This window comes from Phodopus roborovskii, unplaced genomic scaffold (genome assembly GCF_943737965.1).
Source record: "Phodopus roborovskii unplaced genomic scaffold, PHOROB, whole genome shotgun sequence".
NCBI lineage: Eukaryota > Metazoa > Chordata > Mammalia > Rodentia > Cricetidae > Phodopus > Phodopus roborovskii.
In genome coordinates, this window is record NW_026126511.1 from 29007719 (window position 1) to 29034718 (window position 27000).

The 27000-nt window shown below is 37.6% G+C and overlaps 1 protein-coding gene across 1 annotated transcript in view; it reads left to right on the forward strand.

Annotated features, from left to right (window-relative positions):
* The window catches only part of Diaph3 (diaphanous related formin 3), a 435882-nt gene that overhangs the window by 28068 nt on the left and 380814 nt on the right, over positions 1–27000 (forward strand). The window contains exon 3 of the mRNA XM_051195312.1: positions 19441–19617. Within this exon, the coding sequence (XP_051051269.1) occupies positions 19441–19617 (177 nt within the window). The remainder of the gene's footprint in view (positions 1–19440; positions 19618–27000) is intronic.

A 27000-nucleotide genomic window follows, 5' to 3' on the forward strand; every position in this document is an offset into this window, starting at 1 on the left:
ACATGTGGCCAACTGTCGGGTTCAGTTGGACATGACACATCTTTCCTTTCATTTTAAATCATATCCTATATACTTTTTAGAGTTATTAATACTTAATACTCAGCGCACTTTTCCTTCAGATTCTGCCCTTGTATTATATGACCATCCTTGCACACTCCGAAGCCACAGTTTTAACTTCAGTTTTAGAAACAGTCACGAAGTGGCTTTAATAGGCTCTCTAGAAAACATCCTTGGTGTCTGTTATGTAAATGCGTGGATGCCTCCCCAGTGAAAACCTCCCCAGTTCTCTCCTTCCTGTTCCATTCCTTGCTTCTACTTCTATCCTTATGCCTGGCTTTGGCAACATCAAAATATTTGGTAGCGAAGTCTAGCTTTACCACTCCGATATTTCCTTTTCTTAGCAGTTTAAACCTTTGGAGTAGAGATAGTGAGACAATATGTGCGTCCTACTTTTTGTAGCACCTGGCATGTTGCCTTTTGCACAATAATTGTTCTTTTAAACAGGGTAGATTAGGCTGTCCTGGAACTCACTGATCCTCAACTCATAGCAGTCTACTTGCCTTAACTTCCTGGGTGCGGGAGTATTACAGGCATAAGCTATCATGGCCAGCTCTGTAGCAAGTGTTCAAATCTGATGCTGAAGACCTGCCTCAGTGGCTCCAACCATCAGCCTGAATGGTCACCATTGCCTCAGACCTGCTTCTGTCTTGGGTGTGCATGTGGCTGTCTCCTGGCTGCCTAGCTGATCTCTTCACCTGGATGTCCTGACCCCAGGTTCTCTTTTCCTGATCTTGTGCTTTATTGTGTTTCCTGAGCAGGCCAGGGCATTAGTCCAGCGAAGGACCACCTGGTACTTTGATTTGGGCAGCTGGCTCCTTTCATTGTCTTTGAGGTGGAGAAGGAGCATGATTGTCTCAAACAGAAGACTAGATTCTTCGAAGTGGTAATGGATACAGGGAAGGAGCAGAGCAGTGTACTTGGAGTCATGACAGCCCTGTTGACAGTAGGCCTTCCCCGCCTGCATTGCTCTGGGCATCGATAAAGCAAGCATTCTCTTGATTGCATGTTTGTAAAGCAGGACTTGTTATCTCTTCTCTCCTTCCTCTAGGGTTCTAGTGGGTTCCGCATAGTCTGAAGCGTATTGAAGTGCTGCTCTCAGCTCTGTCCTTTGTGTCCCTTTGTGTCTCTTTTATAATCGTCTCCTGGTGTGCAGTGTGGCATATTTGCTGCTGGGCTGTACAGGGGACATGCATCACAGGATGTTTGATCTGTGATGAGGGAATGGGTGCCTAGATATTTTGAGGGCTCTTTAAAGGGAGCCTGGTGTGTTAGAGCCCAGGGAAGCATTGCTGCCGATGCTTTGTTACAATGTTGGCAGGGTATTTGTAGTTACACTTTGACTTTTCCAAAGTATATATGCTCCATGTGTGCTTTAATGGGGGTAGCTGTTTTGGGGCAGAACATGAGAAAAGTCGGTGGAATATCATCTTTCTGTGGTCACGCATTTAAACAACAGTATCTTAGCATTGGCACTGAGGCAGCATTGATGTTAGAAACCTGTCCCCTTGGCTGGGGAGATGGCGCAGGGGATAAAGTGCTTGCTGTGCAAGTGTGAACATCTTGCTTCAGGTCTTCAGCACCCCAAAAGCTGGGTGAGGCCATGCAAGTCTATGTAACCTTAGTGCTAGGGCTGCAGAAGCAGGCCAGTGGGTGGAAATAGGTGAATCCTTGGGTGCTGGCCTCCGTATGCCTCTGCATGGGTAAGTGTACCTGCCTAAGTGTATAAGCTGCTCCTGACTCCCAAACACAAAGGAAATATAAAGAAACTCATCCCTTTAGATTGCTTTGTTAAAGTCGGCAAGGGTGCTTCTCATTTCAGGGCTATTTTGTGAGTTATCAGAATTGAACTTGGCAGGAAATAGTCTTGTTATAGGAATAAAGCATTATTCCAGTGTTGGTTTCCCCTTCCGGAGACTTTGAGCAATGCCCTTTGAAAACAGATCTGAACATTTGCCACACTTAAGAGAGCAGGTCAGGGTGCTGACGTAAGGAAAAGTTACGCCTCTGCTTCCTTCTGTAGACCTGGGTTTGTAAGGTTTTCCTCAGAAGGAAGAAGGAGGGGGAGAGGAGAGGAGGCGATGGCTGTGTCAGGGTGAGTAAGGAGAAGGGGCACGTGTTTCATGCTCAGTTGTCACCCCAAATGTACTTTCCACTGAGTACTTTTGGAGTTTAGGAATAATTTTTCACTTGTTTCTCACAGCCATTTACAGGATTCCTACTGGACCCCATGTTTCCTTCATGTCACTGCATAAAGAAATGCATTTAACCATTTTTTTTTCCATTATCCATTTTTTTGGACTATAGCAATGGTTTTCAAATGTCTATTTGACAAGGACTCATGGTAAGGTGTAACATTTGCTTTTGTGTCTCAGCCCACATAAACTCCCAAGCTAATTCTCTATTGAAACCAGTGTTTATAACCAGTATGTGATGTTTCTAAGCATAATGAACTCTGGTCTTTTCCTCTCCATTTCTTTCCACTTTTCTTCACTCTTCTCCATTACTTAAAAAATAGAATGGCGATCTTATTCACTAAGTGGATTTGATGACCCACAAATAGCAGCTAGAGCTAGAAAACAAACCCTGGCCTGCAGAGACGCCAGAGGAAGTCATGGGGCCTTTCCATTAGTGTCTGTTTTTTGTTGCCTGGAGTTTCATGAGGAGAGCCAGGTTGGAACAACAGCTCTGTCACCAGTTAGTGTATGTGTAAGCTTTTAAGATTTCATATCTTTGTTTACAGATATTTTTCAAGGAACAACTAAATATAAGTGCTTGGCAAGCCATGCAATTATAAAATTAGGTATGATAAGGAACTTTCATGTTTCAGCATGATGTATGACATATACATAATGGTAAGTCTGAAATTTGGAAGTATATTTAATTATGTATATACTACAGTCATGATATGAAGCATTTTTGTACCGAAAAGTTTTCCTCTGTGCTCATTTATGGCCAGCGTTTTTCCTTTTTCATGCGCCTAGCCTACACAAACACTAATCAGAGCTCTGAACTACAGTTAGGTTGAGAATTCACATGAATAGAATCTCACAGAATATGAGATGTCTGGCTTGTTATTTTGTTAATCATACAGCAGGTTTGGTTTTTCCCAGTTTGGGGTTGTATTGTTAATAAAGTCACATTGAGCATTGGCTTATATGGACATACACATACATTTTCACTGTTTTGGGGGAGGGCTATCTATGGTCTAGGTTTATGCTTAATCTTACAGTGACACAGTTTCCCTAAATTACTGATGTCTATCTTTTTGTGTGCTTATTTCTTATTGTTCTTTGCAGTATCTATTACTAGCGGAGGACTATTGAAGTAGTCTACTTCCTTAAGTGAGTCTTGGTAGTTTTTTTTTCAAGAAATTTCTTTTTGAAACTTCATTTATGATATCGAATTTATAGACGTTGCATATGGTATCTTCTTACCCTTTTATGTAGGAGGTATTGAGATGATGATGATTTGTGTCCTCTGCTGTTTTCCTTGTTTAGTCTGAAGTGTGTCAGAGTTATTGATTATTCAAAGAAAACCAGTGTGGTGTGTTTTTTTTTTTTTTTTTTTTTTTTTTTTTTTTTGGTTTTTTTTTTTTTTACCAGTGACTATATTTGTTGTTCATTTGTGTGTGTGTATAATATTTTCTGCCTTTTGCTTTATTTATTGTCTTGTTTCTTAAGGAAGAAGCTTACAATCTGGTTGCTAGTATAGGAGTGCTATGCCTTAAGCTTCTATTTGAGGAATGTGTTAGCATCTCTCAGCTGATGGAACATCTTCAGTTGCTGGTTAGTTTTCGTTGGATTGACACATACTAGACACTGGGAAGAAGGAACTGCACTTGAGCAATTTTCTCCAACAGAATGTCCTGCAGCCAAGTCTTGATTAATGATTGAAATTGGGAGGAGTCCGCTCATGTAAGTGGTGTTTTTCCTGGGCAGGTGGTCCTGAGTTGTGTAAGAATGCAAACTGAGCAAATCAGTGAGTGGCACTCTTCCATGGCCTCTACTTCTGTCCTGCCTCTAGGTTCCTGGCTTGACTTCTTTTTGTGCTGGACTGTTCCTTTTTTGCTGGATAAACCCTTCTCTTCTCCAAGTTTCTTTGTGTTGGTTTTATCATAGCAACAGAAAAGCTAATGAGAACACTTCATTTTTGTTTAGTTGGAAGTATTTTATAGTTTCCAATTGACAATCGACATTTCCTTTGAGCTATGGGTATATTTGAAGTTACATGTTGCTAAAATCCCAAGTGTTTGAAATTTTCCTAACATTTTCATCCAATTTGTAATTTTCCTGGACAGGCTGTAGTGTGTGTGCTGTCTACCCCCAGTGAGTGTTGCTTTATGCCTCACATTGTGCACTCTCTTGGTGAATAGTCTGTGCGTAATTTTGTTTCTGCTGCAGAGTCTATAGAGTAAATACATCCCGAGAGTAGGTATTGTTCATGTTTTCTTCACCGTTGGTTTTTCTCCCTTCTTTTTCTATCAAATTTGAGTTTTATTTATTCTTTTTTCATTTCTGTCATTTTACTTTAGCTCTGGATGTTCCCTCTTGGCTGTGATCCTTAGCTCTTCCCAGTGTAAATTCTTTATAAGTGGCTATTATACTGTATTGGTTGGAGGACAATGGCAAGAGCACATCTGTAAATAATCCACATAGGGACTCTTTCCTCCTCTCTCTCTCTCTCCTTTGTCAATATGTTTGAGTAAGCACATGTGTACATGTGGAGGTCATAGGATAAATTGTGGGAGTTGATCCCTTCCTCCAAGAGGGTCTCAGGGGCTGAACTCAGGTTATCAACTTGATGGGGCACACCTTTACCTGCTGAGCCATCTTGCTGGCCTGAGACAACTTTACAGAAACAAAAACTTGTATTTTTTCCGAGTTTTAATGCGCAGCTATTTGACTCTAGAGGACTGACCGTGCAACATTATCATAGTTGTGACTTGGTAAGCATTATGAAATGACCTTTTAAAATTCCTAGTGTTTGTCATTAATTTTTATTCCTTACAAATTTACAATTACTTGATGTAATTGTTGCTTCCCGTTTTGAAGAACAGAGATTTCTTATCCTCAGTGAGACCAGATTTGTCAGTTTCATACTCTGCCTTTCCTTTTTTTATTTCTATTGTGGGTACGTGTTTTGTTTTCCTGTCTTCAACTATTATTTCTCCAGCTTCTTTCCTGCAACCCCTGCCCTTCTCTATGTGGTGCTTTTCTTGGACGATCACCTCTGAAGATTCCAACTACCATTGACACCTCTGACCTTTCCTTCAGTGAAGACATATTAATGCATTGGCCTACAGCATACCTTCCTTTGGGTGTCCTATTTACTCCAGGGACTAATGCCCTCCGTGAAACCCTTCACTTATATCTTACATTTGTTTTTATTCTCACATTCTCTTATAAGGGAGCTTTCCCTTTCCACTGTTTCTTTTTGATTATTTCTTGACTCTCTTTGAATCCCTTCTGCTAGTGTCCTCATTTTTATTTGTTTGGACTGCATCCTCTTTCTCCCTAAGAAGCTATGGTGTTGCACAGCAATCAGAGTTATCTATTTATATTGAATTGCTGATGATAGACTCCATTTGAGGCTTTTTATTTGTGACTGTTATCTGTAGAATGTTCCTTAGCTTTTTTTATTGGAAATAATTTTTCATATAGCATATTCTGATCACTGTTTCCCCTCTGTATCTTCCCTACCTTTTCACCCATCCAACACCATGCCTTCTTTCTTTTTAGAAAACAAATAGGTTAATAAGAAAACAAACCCGAATAAAGCAAAGCAAACAGTAAAAAAACAAAACAATGAAAAAGAACAAGAAACACATATCCACCCACACCTACCCACCCACCTACCCATAAAAACACAAAACCAGAAATCATAATAGCTAAGCAAAAGACTAGTAAGGTTAAAATAAAAATGTCCAGATGAAGTATTATGTGACAACGAATTTCCATAAATACCATTGTGTTGGCCATCTGCTGATGTGCATGGAACCTATCCTGAAATGTGGTTTGTATGCCCAGTGAGACCCCATTGGAGAGACCTAGTTTTTTTCTTTTTGAGTGATTGCCAATTGGAGATAGCTTCAGGGTTAGAAATGAGAACTCATGTCTGCTGCCCTTCTTATAGCACTTGGACCACGTCTGGCTTGAACCTGTGCTGGCTGCTCCAGTCTTTGAGTTCACATGTGTGTCATGTTGTGTCTTGAAGATGTTGTTTCCTTGGTGTAGCACGAATAATAAAAGACCCACAGACTGATATTGTGATTCAAACTTGAAGCTGAAGATCAGAAAAGCAAAGTAGCCAGCCCTAGCTCTTACCTCTACCTCAGCTCAGACCAAAGGGGCAATCTTCAGACTGCTCCTGACTTCACTGCTCCTCAGATTCACTCAACCGGCTATGTTCTCCTCAACATGGCTAGAGACTATTCTCAGTATTCTGCTCTTATCTTCATTGTGGCTCAAGAATGAATGCCTCTAACTTTAATACCTCTCAAGTCCTGTGATTTAAGGTATGAGCTCTGAGTCATTCTCCAGTAGCTCAGGGTGGTCTTGGACTCAGATCCATCTGCCTTTCTTCTGAGTTCTGGGCTTAAAGGTGTGTGCCACCATTGCCCGACCGCTATAGCTTGAGGCTGACTTTGCTTTCTGAATCATCAGGCAAGCTTCAGTAAATCATAAGTAATGTATCACCACATCTTGCTGTCTTCCATCCTCACTGGCTGTTACTCTTTCTGCCTCCTCTTCTGCAGCATTCCCAGAGCCCCGAGCGGAAGGGTTAGATGAAGACATTCCATTTGGAATGAGTGTTGCAAAGTCTCTCACTCTCTGCTCATTTTCAGTGTGTGGATTCTGGAGTCTCCAGGGAACGGGTGTAGTGTGTGAGGACAGGCTCCTGCAAGTGGTCTGCTATGTGACTGCAGTAGCTGTAGGAGGGAGAGTGCAAATTCTTACCAGATTCCCAGTTGGTGACTCCATGGGTTCTCAGGGAGAGAAGTTGCTGAGTACAGGTGGTGGACACAGAGGAAAACTGGGCCCACAGAAACATTGGCTGAGTCCCCAGGGGCTGGACATAGGGTGCGAGGGCAGGCAACACATCTCCTCTTCAGGGCTGGGGATGCAACTCCTTCCTTAGCTTTTAAAAATGTCTTAAGGCTTTTATGGTAGATTCCTATTTTATTTTTATTTTTAAACTTAGCCACAGCTAGTATGTGGCTCTTCAAGGAATAGAAATATTACTTAGGGAATATAGTCACCATCCTGCTGACATGGCAGTCTTGCTTTCCTGTGCCCCAAGAACATTTAAGATAAAAGTTTAAAGACTTAAAGAGAATTCATAACTGCAGAATTATGGCTACTGATTGAAAGATACATTTAGTACTATATAATAGTTAGCTTGTACTTAAGATCTTAAATACTGGCTATGTAAATGCATTTAATCTTCTCTTAAGCGTCTTAGTATTATTAACATTTTAAACAACGGGGACAGGGAGGCAAGAGAGTTCAAGTCACCTGTTCACAATCACAGTGGTAGCCAGGGAAATTCTGGCAGGCATGCTCCCCCCAGAGAACATGTTCATGAAGAACATTACACTCCTGCTGGAGTAGTCTTCCTTTTCCAACCGAGAGTGCTAAGTGTGAACCCCAGAAGTAGATCTCATTATTTTGTCTTTCAAGCCATCTCTGTATGGGACATTTCAGTTCTAAAATTGTATTTTAGCCATTAACCTTAATGTGGAGAAAGTTTTTACAATTGTGACTGCCTACTAGATCTAAGAAGCTGTGATGAGAAACCAATTATTTCAAACATGTCAGAGAAAACTGAAAAATCTGTATCCCAAAGGACTCATGTTATTTGAAAGATGCTGTCTTCGGGTTTCTATTGCTGCAAAGAGACACCATGATCATGGCAACTCTTATACGGGAAAATATTTAATTGGTGTGTTTCACTTACAGGTTGTGTTTGGTTCATTGTCATCATGGTGGGGTCCATGGCGGCATGCAGGCAGATAAGATGCTGGAGAAATAGCTAAGAGTCTTACATCTACTGGGCAGCAAGAAGTCAGCTGACACTCTGAGAGGTATCCTTAGCATAGGGAACTTCAAAGGCCACCCACACAGTGACTCACTTCCCCAACAAGGCCACACCCACTCCAACAAAGCCACACCTCCTAGTAGTGCCACTTCCAATGAGATGGGGACCAATGACATTCAAACTACCACAGATGTCAACAGGCAAAGGATGTTTTGGCTGTAAGAAATACAGAAAAATAACTTCAGTCAGGAAGTTTCCCAATTTTAGTGACAGCTGTGGCTTGCTCCCACAGACACCAGGTTCCTGATTCCCTCTACAGCTCCCATGGATACAGAGTCTTGGAGCCATAATGGGTTTTGCTTGGTTTGGGGTGGGTTCTTAGCAATTCTTTAAGAAGTTCATCTCTCCGGTTCTCTTGCTCTTGACCATTCTCTGTGGACTGTTTAAGTCATTCAGTGTTGCCAGACCTCTTCTGCACATTCTGAGTATACTCTGTGTGATAGGGAGGCCTTGGTCAACCATGAGATATGCTAGTTCTTGTGAGATACTGCAGAAGTAGAGGTCACATGTGTGAAGGAAGAACCCTTGATTCAGTTTATTCAAGTTTGTGCCTAGCTTTTGTTAATTTTAAAATATGAGCTCAACTTTAATGCTTATTATTTTACTGGCCTACCAGGGTAGACATTTTCCTGTACTAAAATTTCATTTTACATTTTTACTCACTTATTATGTTTTCCATTGTAAGTTAAAAACAATGAATAAAATGTTATTTTTTTCATATTTATTCTGCTAAGGTATATATGTAGTATATACTTAGGTATAGTAGAAATGCCAGTGTGGGCCAGGGCAGCTCTGTATTTATAATGGAACATATTGAAACAAGTTCTATAATATTTCAAGTATTTACAAAGTCAGGTGGGTCTTTCAGAGCCCATTAATATGAGTTAATTATGACTTCCTGTACTTAGGTTTTCAGCAGTAGCTTTTAAGTGCTATCTCAGGATTTTTAAATATTTATGGAATAATTTAGAGAGTATCCTCAAATCAGAAGAAATGTGGCAATAAGATCAAGAGCTTTCAGATGTAAGAAAGATGTAACCGAGTGTGCGTACTTGTTTATTCAGTTTTTTGTCTACCTCTTCATTAAGCATTTATTGAGTGTCTAATACTCTTATAGAAATAGAAAAGTTTCTAAGACTGTCTCTGGGGATGGTGGGGGGAATAGATGGATACTTACAGTATTTGCAGTGTGGTGTGATATTGGATGCTACTGTAGTATAGGGTTCAGTGGAAGGAGCAGGGTTATGTTTTTCAGCTTTGAAGCATAAGTCAGAGTCTTGACTGGCAATTGAGAACTTTTACCCAGTTATAAGTTTGTTTCTTAGATATGAACAAAATGGATTCCTAGTTGAAATATGTAAATTTGGTAGTTAGGAAGTAATTGTTGATATCTTTAGATATTTCTGTATGAGTATTATTGAGTTATGCCACTCTAGTAAAATCCAAAATTTATTTACAGAGCAAATTTATATTTTATTTCATGTAAAATGATACTTGAATTAGAGCTAAATTACTTTTTAGTGCTCCAGTATGTATTTCCTCTGCACATTTTCCTTATTGCTTGTGCTGGTTTTGCGCTGCTATACCAAGACACTAGAGATCATCAGCTTCAGAGAGTGTGCATTTCTGTCTTAAAGTCTAAGGGGTTTTCATGATGCCTTGGTCCTATTGCTTTGGCTTGTAGCAGCACAATGCCTCTGGCAGCAGTATGTGTCAGAGGGTCCAGTTTTGCTCCAGGATAGCTAGGAGGTAAAGAGAGAAGTTCAGATGTACTCACAGTGACCTAACTTCTGCTAGGTCCTGTTTGCTGACAGTCACACTTTTTGGTTCACCATGGGCAACCCTAACCTTAAGACACATGTGTTTGGGAGACATTCAAAAGACAAACTACAACATTCCCTTGGTTCATGCTTCCTCATACTTTTTTTCTTTTTCTTTTTCTTTTTTCTTTTTTTTTTTTTTTGGAGTGGGTTGTTCTCCCCCCCCCCCCCGTAGTAATACTATGCTGTGAATCACCAGTGTTAGGATTAGTATGGATTTCTTATTCATTATGTAAAATTCATAATCACCCAGCACACTCCTTGCTATGCTGTTATTAAAAATAATACTTTATATTAGGGGATGAATCAGTGCTTGTGTCCCATATCTGGGAGATAGTAAAGTAATTACTAGTTTATAAATATTACTAAAGCATTCATTCTGTTTAAAACCATTGTAAATTCTAAGGGTTGTTTTGCAAATAAAAAAAAAAAAAACTATTCCTTTCTCCAGGATTTAATGCCTCTTCCAGTAACTATATGTGCTAATAGACAGGTTCAGAATAATATGTGCCATGAAATTACAAGCCCTAGAGCTGTAGGTATTTCTTGGAAAAACCACCGGATGAACTGTCCCACAAATTGAGAGCTGAAGAAGTGATAAATTCTAGATACAAGGAAGAGATAACATGAGCATACATGTTTAGATGACTGGGGTTATTTACTACATCTAGATCACTTGTCACATGTGGGGAATGTTGCAGAGATTATTTGTTAAGGTAGAACAGTGTGGGTCAAACATGCTACAAGAACTGTGCTAAGATATTTGAACATAATCTTTTGAGTGATGGGAAACATTGTGAGGGGTGAGGGTTAAGACTTGCTTTATGTTTAGTAAGATAAAAATCATGGCAGGGAATTTCTTGGAGTGGCAGGCATAGAGAGGCAGGGAAGATGTGGGCCCTGCTCAGGAGTTGCATCAGTGATACAAGGGCCTCTATTAGGTTGATGGCAGTGTGGCTAGAGATACATTAATGAGGTTTAATCCCCATGGGTTGCCTTGTGATTCAGTTTTGATTTTTATTAGTTATCACAGTTCAGGGAATACTATTAGTCAAGATAACTTAGAGCTTTCAGCTTACACAAATCAACATCAGACAGAAGTCACAATTAATTTCTATACCCAGTAAGAACCCCTTTGCTCCTGTCTTTCCTCTATTTATTCTTCTCAACTCCTCCAGACTTCCCAGACCCTCCTACTTTGCCCTTTGGGACTCAGAAGTTGTCTAATGTTTTCTTTCCTTCTTTCTCTAATTGGAACCTAGATGGTCTTTGATGGCTTTATTTTCCTGGTGGTTTCTTCCTTCAAAAGCTCCCTGTTTTTTCTAATACAAACCATCAGAGTGTGCAGCCTGTTGCATTCCTCCTTGTTGGTCTCATGTGTAGGTCTTCCATCCTCCTACTGTTTCACTGATGGCCTCAGAACTCGAGTTACTTTTTTCTTTTTGACTATCATTTTTGTTAGCATGCTGCATTCACCTACCAGGCAGGGTTCTTAACCTGGGGTCCATGTTTCACCAGGTAATCTGTGGAAGAACTTTTATTTAGAAAGGTTGAATCTTGAATCTTTATTTTTGTTAAACTTCAAATCAAATTTGGTATTTTTCTCTACTGTGAATATGGGGGGAAATGACATCTAGTAGTGCACCAAACAAGAAAGTTTAAAGAAAACACAAAGCCCAGTATAACAGTAGTATGTGTGTACCCATGACCAACAAAAATCAGATATTTTCAAGTCATCTTATTGTTATTAAAAATATTCCTAAATGTGGCTTATAGTCAATGTTTTTTAAATTTAGACCTTCTTCTATCTTTAGTTCAGTAATGAGAATATATTAAAGCTTGTTAAATATTTTGATGGCTCCATTTTACTTCCACTTTCCATATAATTATATATATATAATTACATAATATATTAGCATAACATATATGATATTTAAAAGTATTTTTGGAAGTGCTTCATACTACTAATTTATTTCTCCAAGTGTCATGACATAAAATAAAGTCTTCTGTAGGTTCTTGGATCAGAAAGTAGAGTCAGTGTAGTATAATGGTTCTGCTTCGAGGTCTTTTGAAGTTCTCATTGAGATGTTGGTTTAGGCCACTGCTGCCTGAAATCCTACAGTGTGGATATCTCTTCCCATCATGCTCGTCTCTTGACTGGGAAGCTGGTGTTCACTATTTCTAGCTCTTAGTTCATCCCTCTGAAGGGTCTGCACAGACAGTTCCCTGACATAGCTGCTAGCTGTAGAATGCTTGATTACTGAGTCTATTTTCAAGCCATTAAAAATGTTTCATGAACATAATTAAGGATGCTCTTTACTTAGCAAGTTTAAAAAAATGTGAAACTTAGATATGAGCAAAATATTTTAAGTTGGTTAATTTTTTCACCTCTGGAGGAGTGGCAGTAAGTTTTCAAAGGAGACTTTGACTAATTACAAAATCCATAAAATGTATATTACTGGCTGGAAAAGCCCTTTTGTAGTTTTGAGGATATTGAAGTTAATATCTAGTTAGTGGTAAGGTTGTGCCTAAGGTAGGTATAGTTAGCTTATCACACCTGAAACAATAAATGTGTGTCTTTTCCTTTTAATGTGCTTTATTTTTGTGGGAGTGATTTCTCTAGCATTTAGTAAGGGTGTCTTAGTCACTGTTGTATTGCTGTGAAGAGACACTATGACCAAGGCCTCTCCTTATAAAATAAAATTTAATTAGGGGCTTGCTTATAGTTTCACAGGTTTAGTCCATCATCTTTATGGCGGAGAGCATGGCATGTAGGCAGACATGGTGCTGGAGAAGTAGCTGAGTGCTACCTCATGATCTGTAGGCAGATAGAAAGAGACTCTGGGCTAGGCATGGGCTTTTTAAACCTTAGAGCCCACACCTAGTGACACAGTTCCACCAACAAGGCCACACCCCCTAATCCTCTTAAGCCTTTCAATTGTCTGAGCCTATGGGTGCCATTGTTAATCAAACTATCACAAAGGTCCATTGGGCAAGTGAGCATACAGTTTAGCTCTTAACTTACACTTTCATATGGTTCTTGTTTCAGCCTCACATGGTCTGTCATATACCACATTTCTATTGCTTCTTTTGGGCATGGGCAGTTTTCTGTTTGAGAAGTCATGATTCAGTTCTCTCTGTTGCTATTTGTTTATATAGTTTTTGAACATTTAAAATATTTGTTACCTTTGCCCAAGTGGTAAAACATTGCAGAGATGGTACTACTTTTCAAATGCTTTTTATAATTTAAGGATTTCTCTTTTATAACTTCAATATGTCCACCAGTAGAAATTAATGGACTGCTGTCTATCAGATGCTATTTTGCAGACTGAATATTTACTAGAGACTATAATAGTTGTCTTTTGGTGTGGAACAAATTGTTCCCAAACTTAGTGGCCTGCAGGGGACAGTGTTTTCTTAAATACTTTCTTTGGGCCATGATTTTGGTGGTTGCTTAGCTAGATGGTTTTGGCTCAGGGTCTCATGAAGCTATAATGCAGAGGTTTGCTGGAGCTATGGTGATATGTAAGCTTGGCAGGTAATTCCAAGATGGTCACTCATGGACTGGTGTAAATAGGCATCTGTATCTGTTGTTAAAGTGTCTTAGCTCTTTGTCCATGGGCCTCTCTGTGTATGTGCATTTTGGGTGTCCTGGCTTTCCTGGACCGCCAGCCCCCAAATCATGTCGGGGAGACTTATTTAGTTATGAGTGATTGGCCTTAGTTTAGGCTTCTCCCATTAGCTTTTATAAGTTATTTTAACCTGTTTCTCTTCATCTATGTTTGCCTCAGAGCTTTTTACCTTTCTTTCATTCTGTATGTCCTACTTTCTTGCTTTCTCCGCGTCTGTGTGGTCCCTGATGCCACCCCCCCCCCTTATTTTTGCCTCCTTCTCTCTTAGGCCTGGATTCCTCCTACTTACTCTCTGCCAGCCAGCCCTGCCTGTCCCTCTACTGCCTAGCTATTGGCCATTCAGCTTTTTCCTAGACTAATCAGGTGCCTTAGGCATGCAAGGTGAAACAAATGTAACACATCTTTATAGTTAAAATCAATGCAGCATAAACAAATGTAGCACACCTTTACATAGTTAAAGTAATATTCTGTAACATAAACAAATGTAACACATCTTTATAGTTAAAATCAATGCAGCATAAACAAATGTAGCACACCTTTACATAGTTAAAGTAATATTCTGCAACATAAACAAATGTAACACATCTTTACACAGCTAAAGTCATATTCCACTACATGTTCTCATATCTGGCAGCTGGCATATGCTAGAATGAGTGATCCAAGAAAACATAATGTCACTTACGATCTGGTTCTATAAGGCAGAATGCATACTTTATACAATTTCCTGTTGGTCACACAATAACTTAGCTGATGATTGATCTAGTAGTGGGAAAGAGATGGTGTCAGTAGTTACCAAATCTATGAATTGATACAGTATTTCATCACTAATTAGAATGAGAATTGTCTTGAAAAACAATGGGGGAGTGTCCATGTCTTACATTGGAGTGCTCAAGAATGGCTTTTCAGGCATTTTCACTTGTGGCTAAAAGGGGCTAACAGTTTTATTTCTTGTTAACACATCTCGGTAACAGGCACTATCATTAGAGTTTAGTAAGTGCTTTGGTAATAGCATCACAGCAAGCTCTTGGCTGGTAGGATTCAGTGCTCAGACTCTGGGGCTATGGTTTTAAGCAGCAAGTTGTTGAGTTAGTAATAAAGCTGATTAGAAACTCACACTATTTACGTTGGTCACTTCCCCAGAAATCAAATTTAAAATTGCATGAATGAATATATATATATATATATGTATATATATATGAATATATTTTATATTTCAGGCATATATTTGCATAAAACCGATTTTATAGTTAGATGGAGCTTCTATTTGCTTATTTTGCCTGGATACCATGAGAACTTTAATCTTCTTCTTGGTTCTAAGGAAATGTGTTTCTAGCCATATATAAACTTTCAAAACCAGTAAAATTGTTAAATACCTGAAAATTAAACTGCCCTTTTAAATTAAAAAAAGCTGTTGACATTTACAAAACTATAATAATGAAAACTTTAATGAGTTTTCACTATTATCATGTTACAGCTGAAAATCCAGTAGTTTTTTTTTTAGTCTTTTTTTGTTTAATTAATTTATTTAAGCTGTCATTACTGATTATCAGTGTGATTACTCAGCGTGAGATAATACTCAGTAGGGTGCTCATTTAACTTCCCCTGAAGATAAGTGATATTAATTTATAAAACTTAGTACACCCCAGACACAGGCAAAGCCTTGTTAATTAAGTGTGGTGTTCTACGTCTAAATTGCAGTATAAAAGAATTCCCTCAGTTGTGTGTGTTTAATCAATTCTTCAACCAATGTGAATTGCTTGTGTGCTTTACCTGCCTAAGTTGAGTTTTTAGTTTGACTTTACTTTAAGGGGAGAGAATTACATATAAATTATCTAATTTTTACATAAAGATAAGAAATACATAAATTGTAGAAGAGAAATCTTCCTCAGCCAAATTGCAAAATACACAAGTAGTCAACTTGCTGTCTGTCTGACGTCAGAATGTCAGTCATTTTCTACCATCATTTCCTAGTGCAAAATATTTTTGAAGTTCAGCTATGTGTTACTTTGTGCCTCGTTTCAAAAGCAAATAGTATGTGTGATCCTGTGAAAGATTAGTTAGGAATGACTTTATCACTCTAGCATCATTTAAAAAATTGAGCTCCCCAAACACATGTAAAATAATTTGATTGTTAAGATCACTTTGATCTGGCTTTGTAACAGTGCTTAGGTTTTTGTGCTAAGAATTTACATGGAATGCTTAATAGAGCATCCCTGTGTGTGCTTATGAGCTTTTACTTGAATCTTGTGATAGTCAAGAGCCAATGTACTCTCACAGTATAGAAAGAAGAGATTGTGTTTTAAAAATATACTTTTTGCTTTACAAAAGTCTGTCTGTCTGTTTATCAATCATCTGTCTTAGATAGGGTTTCTCTTGCTGTGAGGAGACAGCATGACTACAGAAAGTCTTGTAAAGGAAAACATTTAATTGGGGCTGGCTTACAATTTCAGTCCATTACAGTCATGGTTGGACATGGTGGTGTGCAGGCAGGCATGCTACTGAAAAAGGATCTGAAACTACTAAATCTTGATCTGCAGGCAATAGGAAGTGAACTGTGTTACTGGGTATAGCTTGACCATGGAAGACCTAAAAGCCCACCTTGGCAGTGATGCACTTCCTTTGACAAGGCCATACCTACTCCAACAAACACACATCTAATAGTGCCACTCCCAGTGGGGACATTTTTCCTCAGATCACCACATTCTGTCTGTGTCCGTCCATCCATCCATCCGTTGATCATCTGTCCATGCATCCTTTTCTGTGTGTATTTTATGTATCTTTGTGTGCATGTGTTTGTGTGTTTTTACCGTGACCCGTGTGTGTCAATTCTCTCCTTTCACTGTATCGGTCCTGGGGAATGAACTGAGTTCATCAGGGTTAGCAGCCCTGTACCCACTCAGCATTCCATCAGTCCTACTGGCTCTTCTCATACTTTGTCTTCCATCTTTTTAATTACATCAAAAGCGTACAAGTCTGATAGTTTTGTATTTCATATTATTGTCTTGACCTTTGTAAATGTCGCTATCAGAAGAGGGATGTGCTCATTTTCCTCATTTTGCCATTGACTAGTTACAAGAAGGTGAGGTGCAAGTTTACTTTTTCACTTGTGTAAATTGGACCTTTCCCTAAAGCTTAATTCTAAATATTCACTTCATTATTTCTAAAAATTTAGGTTTACAGATACACATGTAGTTTCATTACAGACATTGGATGGAGTTTTTGTTTCGGGTACTGAGGATTGTAACTCAGACCATCTTGCTTGTTCAGCAAGTGGCCCAGCCCCTAGCTTTTTACTTTACCCCTGAACTATAAGTTCCAAAATTCTGGGATAGCTCTCTGTTTTAAAATATGATGCCCATTTTTAAGATTAATGCTGAGTTGTCCTTTGTTAGTAGTTTCAGTTTACTCTGTTTCTTCAGGAAGCTATGACCTGGTGAGCTGAGCTTAGTCTTCAGATAGCAGCTATCGTGAGCCTTTTCGAGGCTTGGGTGTCCTGGACATTTCACTCAGGTCCTTCCCTGGTCTGTATGGAGAAGGCAATTTGCAGTTGCGGAAAGCCTTTTGTGCCTCAGGAAAGAAGTCATTTAGCTTCTGTTTTCTCCAGCCTTTGGCATGATGCAGATGTGGCTAAAATGGAATTGGGCAGAGATTTGTCCTCTGTGGTCTTCTGAGAGAACATACGGTTTCTAATCACTCAGCTGGCAACCATGCAGCAATCAGTATGTCATTGACTACCTGACTGCTGTTTATTTTCCTGTCCCTGACCCATGGTGGAGGACAATAAGGATATTTTTGTAAACTAAAACTAATGGTCACGAGGAATGTACTTATGTTACCAATTAGCATTACATTTTTTCCTGCCCTCACCTTCTGTTTTCATTGAAGGAATATTTTCAAAACCTTATTTCAGTTACTTAATGGTACATTCAGCTTGAATTATATGCCTTGATGTAAGCTCGAAAAGAACCAGGCTCGTCCCTGGAGATACATAGAACGTTGAACTCCATTTACAGAAGTGGGAAGACTGACAACAAGTCTTCTGAGCATCCAGGAATATTTTAATTCAATTTTGAAGTACTAGTGAAATGAAACAAACTTAAGAATGTCATTAGAAACTTGCTGAGGTTAGATATAGATCCTTTTTGTTACTTATACTAATCCCTGGTACAATGAAAATGTTGGTATTGAGGAGTAAGGACATGCTGACAAGAAAAACCATTTGTACATGCCTACTTCATATGTTCTCTCCCTACTCCCCTATTTCCATGTTCCCTTTGCACTTCAGGTAACCCCCTTTCCCTTTTCTGTGTCTTCAGCTTTCAGATGAATCGAAAACACAGCAACTATTTCTCTGTAACGTTTGTAGTTTGTTAGGATGAGAGCAACAGTGTGTTGTAACTACTTTTTAAGTTTTGCAGTGATTAAGTTCGTCTTAGAAGTTTAACTCATGTCAAGTAGACTGTGTTTAAGTACAATGCATACCATTTTCCCTTGACATTATCTTCATAGACAATTCAGAGGCCTTTTTTGAATATAAACATTATTATTTTTACATCTAAATTAGTTGACCTATTTCTTCAGTGAGTTAAATAGCACCCTAATTGAATTGTATTTTAAAATTAAAAATTTCTAGGTGTCAGTTTTCTTTAATAGTTCTACAGCACTTTTAATAGGACATTCTGCAATAACAGAAATGTTCTGAACGTGGCTTTACTAGTGTGGCAGCCACTAAATACATATGACCCTTGAGCACTTGAAATTTGGCTGTGCATCTAATGAACTAGTCGTTTAACTCAGTAACCATATATAGCTGTTCTACTGCAATATATACTGAACTTCTGTAATCCATACATTTTTTAATCACTTATTTATTTGTATGTCTTGGTGGATGGGTCAAACTCAGATCATCTTTGTTGGCTCGTGCCTTTACTTAAAGCTGAGCCAATTTTGTTGGTCCCCTATTCATGTTATAGTGAAAACAATAGGCTTATGTTAATAGCCGTGTTGGAAAATTAACATAATCAGTGATATGATTTGAATAACCTTACATTCTTGAAGTCTCCTTTAGCAGTTTTCCCCTCTTGATTTTTGAAAGTTTTATGTGCCTTGAAATAGTAATCTAGGCTCTTTGTTTGGATAAACAATTTTGAATGAATGGATAATTAGCTTTCTAGACTAATATTAATATATTTTTAAATAACAGTCAGCTGTTTGATCTTGTTACAGAAGATATTCTGTTACAACAAAAATCTAGCTATATATTAAGGCCCTACTCTTTAGTGATCCAAAAAGTTCATATGTAGTCTGGCATGAGCAAAAGGTGATGTTACCAGGTGAATATGCTGTGGAGGCATTACAGTCCAAAATTTAAATTCCTAACCCATGTCCTGTTGTGCCCCTCCTTGTCCCCTGCTAGGTGACAGTTTGTATAAGGGCACTGGACAAGGGCAGGAGCTGGCTTGCAGGACAAGAAGTAATAGTTGGTACCATCACTGCTAACTGACTTGCTTTTTGAAACTGTTCAGTTTGTTTATCTATAAAACACAGGTCATCTGGCTTTAGAATCTTTAATGTAAAATTTTGTGACTTTTAAAATCTGAAAGGTCCTTGAAGTTGTATGATTTCCCATCTGCCTTTAAATATAATTCCTGCTGGAATCTTTTTTTAAAAACATTCAATACTGTTAATTTTGAAGCTTCTGATTGTGACTGCCATTTGACAAATCAGTGACAATGTGATTGGCCCTGTGTTCTTTCCTTGTTTTTGGAACTAGAGGACTGTTGATGCATGAGGAGATATTGATTTGTTTGCTATTTTATCTTTCTTCATAGCTGGACAAATTTGCCAGCATAAGAATTCCAGGGAGCAAGAAAGACCGACCTCCTCTTCCCAATATGAAGACTGCATCTGGAAGCAGTGATCGCTCATCAGCATCTTCAGAGTCGAGGGAAAACATTCCCAAGCCACTATCTGAGAATGAAGTCTTAAAACTTTTTGAGAAGATGATGGTAAGAGTTTTGATTTTGTATTTCCATCTTATTCAGAACCTATTAGCTGCGGAAGTATCACATGTATCCTTTGATCTTGAATAGATCATGTGATCGAGTTCGTTTGCTCTTCCTGTTTGCAGTGTTCTCTTGTCTTCGAGTGCTCTGGGTTGTTTCTTTGTCCTTGTCTTTTTCCCAGCTGTCAGTGTGTATGTGTTATTTATGGCACTCTATCAGTTATGTCAGTAGAACTGAACCTCGCCCCTTTGTGCTATGCCTTTTCTTGTAGAGACACTTGGTGTCCTTTGGCACCATTTAGTCTTTAACTGTGACTTTCTGATGGCTTCAGTCTCTGGTTTTTAATCTAAATGAGATGATTAGATCAGGAATCCATGTAAGTTAAGTATGCTCAAACCATTTACTACAATGTGCTATTTTAAATAAATAGATTTTTATTTATAGAGTTGCTACTTTCAAGTTTTATATCTATTATGATTTAAAACAAATATATGAAATATTACATAAGCAATGCCAGAAGGTAGTGCTTATCTATTCAGTTCTCTATAAATTCAGAGAAGCAAGAAACTACTTGGGTTTTGAGATACCTAATTAGCTTCAGGGAAAATACAGCAGATAGCATATTTCAGTATTTTTGGGAAATTTGCAGAAAAAGTCAGCCTGGTCCAAATGGAAGTTTAGGATTTCAATTGGCAGAAGATAGAGCAGCCTCTTGTTATGGAGGACATAACAGTAAGCCAAATTGTAGAGCTAGGCTCTCAATAACTCTTGGAACCAGTGAGAGGTCAGAAAAGTTAGATGGGAAGATAACACTATGAAAGAATTTTCTCAGCCCTTCCTTCTGAGGTGTTGTGTATATTTTCAATCATGATTTATTCTGTATATACCTGTTCTTTTATCTATCAGTTTTGGCAGCTTTACCTACTTTCAGGGAAATACTGCATTTGCTCATTAGTTTAGGGTCCAATGTGAATGTGAAATTTAGAGACTATTAATAGCTCTTCTATAATTGTTCAGCAGGAGTGTTATATTTGTATTAAATTGGCTTACTTTTTTATTTTTTCAACACAAGTACTTGTTCTGGTATTAACACCTGGAGCATCAGAAGACCCCAGAAAGATTAAAAGCCCAGTTCATCTTCATAGAATTTTTAATAAGTGCCAGTGACTCTGAATCTATTTTTAATGTTTATTACTTGATTTGCACAAACTCTAGACTCTGGGAAACTTGTCACTATTATGCCAACTTCTAAGAAAGTGTTAGTTTTGGTTTTTACCTACACATTTGGAATTCCTTCCCTTTTGACACTATGAGCTGCTATAATCTTGGCCAAGGATGAAGAATCCTCTTTTTGCTGGCCTTTGCCACCAGTAATGAGGTTTGTGTGCAGGTAGTTCTCTTCAGTATGACCTTTGCAGGCTTGCAGTGCCAGAGGGCCCTTTCCTTCCGTGCATTGAACATGTACCTTAATTACCTGTGAAACTTTGGAATGGTACAATTATGGCTCTTCTAACTACATTAAAATTCTCTTTTAAAATTATAATTGTGAGTACCATCTGAGTAAGTAGAGAAAGCAGCCTATTGCTGTTAAACATTACAGAGAACACATTTTATGATCACATGCAGTTAGTTAAAAGGACAACCATCTAAGAATACTGAATATAGTTTTTACTGTTCTTTTTGTGACTGCAGGGATCACTTTCAAGTATAGGGAAGAATGTGTAGGTCAGTTGGATCTCGACAACTTGAAGTTGGTCTGGATAGTTGATGAATAACTGAGTCAGATCACTTCATAAATCTTAGACAAGCCTGTTTGGTAAATAGGTCTTTTCAATCAAACCTTCATTTTATTTAGCAGAATTAGGGTAGATGTGTTGCTTCGTTTGGGCTGTTAAATCTGTGAAGGACGAGTCACCCCTGAGCTCTCTAACAAATCTGTCCTTTTCTTTCTGAGTCCTTGATTATATTAGAATACTTTAATGTAAAACCTGCTCTTGATGATGAAGCTGAATGCTGAAGAAACCGAGGAAGTTTCTCTTGCCTTCTGTAAATTGTTTGCAAATTTAAAGTTGATCTTTTGACTGTGGAGAAAGCTAGACTTACATTGGACTTAATCTATAGTATTTTAAAATATGTGTTTGTATATATTCTTTATTCTTTGTGAGTGTCAAATATGTATATAATATACTTTGATGATATTCACCCTTAGCCCTACCTATAATTCCTCCTAGATTCACCCCACTGCTGTAACCCTTCCCAAGTTCATGTCATCATAGATCTAAATAACTATACTTATATATACACAAAATATTTATATTATGATAAATACATAATGTATATATTATTCACTTTGTCCAGTTTGTATTGCTCATCGACTGGAATGTTGAGAATGCTCAACTTACTAGGGTTAACGTCCTTAAAAAATATCCTTCTCCTTCCCCTGGCAGTGAGTTATCAATTGTCAAACGCTTCCCACCTAGGGGGCTCAGAATGTCTCCTCCCTCCTTGCTACAATGGACTTGATCTTGTGTAGCTCTGGGCAGGCACCTACAGCTACTGTGAGGGGAAGAGTGCATCAGTCCTTCCATGCACAGAAGACACTGTTGCCTAGGTCCTCCCCGCCTTCTGAACCTTAGGCCCTTTTTGTGTCTTGAGTCTTGATTGGAAGAAGGAGATGAAGATGTCTGTCTCATTTGTGGCTGAGAATAGCTGTAATAATAAAAATTCTCCTGGCAGGAACATTTAATAATCATCTATACTAACCTTTTGGCATTTGTGCTTGCAAAGGTTTCATCATATTTAAAATTTATATGTAGAGTCTTTGTGTCACAATTGTGCAGTTTGAAAAACAATTATTTCTATTTACCAATTATGGAAAGTATTTAATTTGTATTAGAAGTGGCAACTTTATTTTGAAGAACACTTGTTTTTCTTCCTCAAGATAGTCCTCTGAAATATGACTGACTTGATTATTTAATGAATGCAAAGTATAGTGTAATACTTCAACATTTTATTTTTGCTTAGAGGATTCATTTTCTTGGTATCATAATAGTCTGTTTTCTAAAGCAGTGGTGAAGTTTTAATTTACATTTAAAATTTTTATGTTTATTTATTTGTATGTGTGTGGATTCCACACTGCATGTTTAGAGGTCAGAGGACAACATGCCGAAGTCACTTCTGCTTTCTATCATGTTAGTTGAACTCGGGTTGTTAGCTTTGGTTTCAAACACTCTTATTTGCTAAACCATTTCACTCACCCTCAGCTACATTTCCTAGGCACTTCCTCCAATCCTAGTTTATATTTTGGTGTATACTGAAAGCCTATCTTGGTTTTCTGTGGGTCATAGCTGTATGAACTATTTGGACTCAGTCAACATTGCATATACATGCAGCTTTGATATCTGAAATCAACTTTAATGAATACTCTTGAACTCTTTGTTGTCTGTGATGAAACTGGCTTTTTGAACACCATGAACTCAATGCGTACAACTGATAGTGGCTAGCTTATTACAGGAATGGCCTCTTAGAGTTAATCCTTTCAATTTCCCCCATTGTCTTCAAATAATAAAAATGTCTAGCGCTCTCTCTCTCTCTCTCTCTATATATATATATATGTATGTATGTATATATGTGTGTGTATGTTTATATACACATATATGTATAAACATACACATACATGTATATGCATATACATACATATGTATATACACATAATACACATATATGTATATTATTTATGTGTATATACACATATATTATTATATATATGTACATATATATATACACATATATATATATTATCATCATGACATGAGAGCTTTTTTTTCAACCTTTTTAGAGATACCCATAGGTGCCAGTGGTAGAGGCATAGTTGCTCTCCCTCGCTCTCCCTCCCTAGCTTCTCTTATTTACCTAGATTGAATTGGATTGGACTGGAGTGGAGGACCATGCACTTGTTGTCTTTGGTTATTAATAACCTGACATTGAAGTCCTATGGGATTATCTTAGTTTTTGGTATATTGCTGCTATAACAAATCTCTCTGGATTTAAAACAACACGAATGCTATGCTTATATAGAATCTAACCTGATTCTGTAGGCTTCATGAGGTTGTAGCTAGTGTCAGCAGTCATGTTGACTTACCACTCATTTAGATCGGTGGCAGAATCTTGTTCCTTGCAGTTGTGAAACTGAGGTCCCCTTCCCATATCTTTGATCACTGTCCTCGCGTGGGTCCCCTCTTTTCCACATTCTGATTCTGTTCTACTGCATTTACCATTTGGATGTAGTAGGTAGATGGCTTAGTTCTGAATGTACCTGGTAGTCATATCCTATTAATGGGAAGCCAATATGTTCTTAATTTTGTTTAATTAACATACTTTACTTTCTGCAGAGAATAATTTATTCTGTATATTTTTTATAATAGTTTGTAATCTCACACCTTTTCCTTTTGGTGGTATACTTTGCTGATTGTAAATTGGCTTTTAATAATAAATCATCTAGAGAACCTGTGACATTGATTTCTGCTTTTACTCTGGGCAGAGTGATGCCTCTTTCCTGGTCCTGATTTACATCCTTTGTCTAGTCTTTCTGCATATTCTCTTTCATCTGTTCATTTCTTTCCTTACTGTTGCATCTTTCTCTCCTGTCTTATCTTTATATCCTTTGCTTTTTTCTACACTCTTTCTGCAGTATTGTAGCTATTCATGTTGTATATTATCTCCTATATGTCTCCTGCAGAAGAGAAGCTAAATTTAGCTATGTAAAAGATGTCATCTCAACCCATTAGAAATGGAATACTTCATATTCCTTTAAAAAAAAAAATGACATCAAATTTCCATTCCTTCTTCAGTTCCCTCTCTGGAAAGCTCACTGAAACTTGAGTCATCCTTGATCCCATTAGGGCATTGATCCATATTGGTTGATTTCTCTGGCCTTTTCTTTCCCTTCTATAGTACCTCTTATGAGGCAATTACAATGACCTCTTCCATTTGTTTCATCTTGCTTCTATTTGAGAACTCCCTCATATTTCATCTCTCAGTGCAAACATTCTTTAAAGCCTACCCTACTACTCACCTGTCCTGAATTGTGATACATGAATGCCTTACAGATTTGTCCTTTATTATTCGGATATCTGTCACCCTACTAGATTTATTATCTTGTATCACAATTCCATACAGATGTCTATTGAATATATGAAACTTCCCAACTTTGAAGTTTTTGTTTTTGAGACATTGGCTTTCTATGTAGTCTTTACTGGCTTGGAATTTATATGTTGCAGCTTGGTTTCAAACCCATTGAGATCCTTCTGCCTCTGTCCCCAGGGTACAATTAAAGGTGAGTACCAAGCTAGGCAACTTCGAAGATTTTTAAAGATATTATATGTTTCTCTGCTTTAGTCTGATAGGTTAGATGGAGCTTAGCTGTACTTGCTGTTTTGCCCAGTAATATAGAAGTATTAACCAAGTGAAAGATTTTCCATGCATTTATATATTTTTTCAATTTCTCATGTTTACTGTTGAGAGGATAACACTATGTATGACATGTCATCTATCAGGATGCCATGATTAACAGGCACTACGTGAGTGCCAGTAATAACAGCATCATCCTGTCAATAATTAAATTCTAGAAATCCTCTCTAGAATTGTGTAGAAGAAAACAGTATAGTAAATCTGCTTGAGAAACTTACATAATGGAGATGCTACAGTCACTTTCTGGACAGATATTTATCAGGCTTTGTCGTATCATAGAAGAAATAAGAGAAAACACTCTTGTAAAATTCACCATCTTCAAAGCATATACTTGAAGTGTCTTCTGGCAATAGAGCTTAGGTGACCTCTTGTCTAATAATATATTGACATTTTTATTGAAGGAAAATGAGAAAGATACTAAAGGTATTATATTTGTGTTGGAAATAGTGTTCAGTATATAATAGAAATGTAAATCTACTTTTGTCAAGTGGTATTTTCCCATTTACAGAATATTCAAACATAAGAAATAGTATAGAAAATAATACAGTAAAAACCACCATAGTCCTTTCGTGTGCTGCTTCCAAAACTGTATCTTTCCTTTTTCTTTCTAGGATGAACAATACTTGTAACTCAGTAGTTTTCAATTTCATTTTTAGTTTGTAATCTTGTGTATACTAAGCACTAATGTATATTAAACCTCTTATCTGTGAACTATTTTGTAAGTTACTGATTTAATGCCCCATAGTCCTCTAGTACTTTAGTGTATATTTTCTACAAATAGGTACATACTAGTTGATAGTCATAGTACAACTGTCCAATTCAGAAAGAGCACTACGCCTTTTCTGAGTTAATTCATAGACACAATTTTCTTTTATTGATAGTAATGATAATTTTTGTTATAACAAAATAATCTAGTTCTGAATCATGTAAGATATTTAGCTGTCATGTTTCATTTTTTTCCTCATATTTTTACATTTGAAGAGTCCAGTCTGGTTTATTTGTAGACTGTTGCTCAGTTTGCATTGGTGTTATAAGACTTGAAGTTTGATAAGTCTGTTAGCTGTCGGCAGAATCCCTCACACTTTACATGATTTCTTTTCCCTGATCAGAAGTTAATTGAATATTTTTCACATGCATTTCTTTCTTTTTTTTTGGTCTGTTCTGTGAATTTCCAACTTATGTGTTTTGTTTCTTTTCTTGTTGTGTTTTTGTTTTCATACTAAATTGTTTCATTTTTCATAACTTATGAATAATTTCATGCCCAGTTTACATGTAACGTAGAAATTTTGTCTTATCCCGAGGCTTGTTATTTCACATTTTTTTTTTTTTTTGGTGTTTTGAAGTATAGAAATAGATTTCAATGTTGTCATATTTATGAGTCATGCTTTTATATACTATTGAAGAAATATTTTTTTGTCATCAACTAAAATACTAGAGGTACATCTGTGTAGCACTGTTTATTGAGTTGCCTCTACCTTCCTGCTATCTGTTATCCTCCAGGGTTGTAGATTAGTTATTTAATAGAATGTGGCATGATTTGATTCATTAGTTTGTCTAGCTCTACTTTGTTTGTTTGTTTTTTTTATCCCCCCCCCAAGACAGGATCTCACTATGTAGTTCTGAATTGTCTTGACTAGCTATGTAGGCCATGCTGACCTCTAAGTCACAGCAGTCCACTTGCCTCTGCCTCCCAAGTACTGGGAATAGAGGTGTGCAAACTCAGCAGGATCATCTGCTGTCTGGATGACTGTAATGATTAACTATATGTAAGGTGACTCCTTTGCCTTACTCAGCTTCACTTTTCTTATTCTTGGCAGTTGCCGCTTTAGTAATAATTTTAAAATCAGTTCAGTAGTATTTTAAACATTATGGGCTCTTCATTGGAATTATATGAATTTCTTTGCTAATTTAAATAAC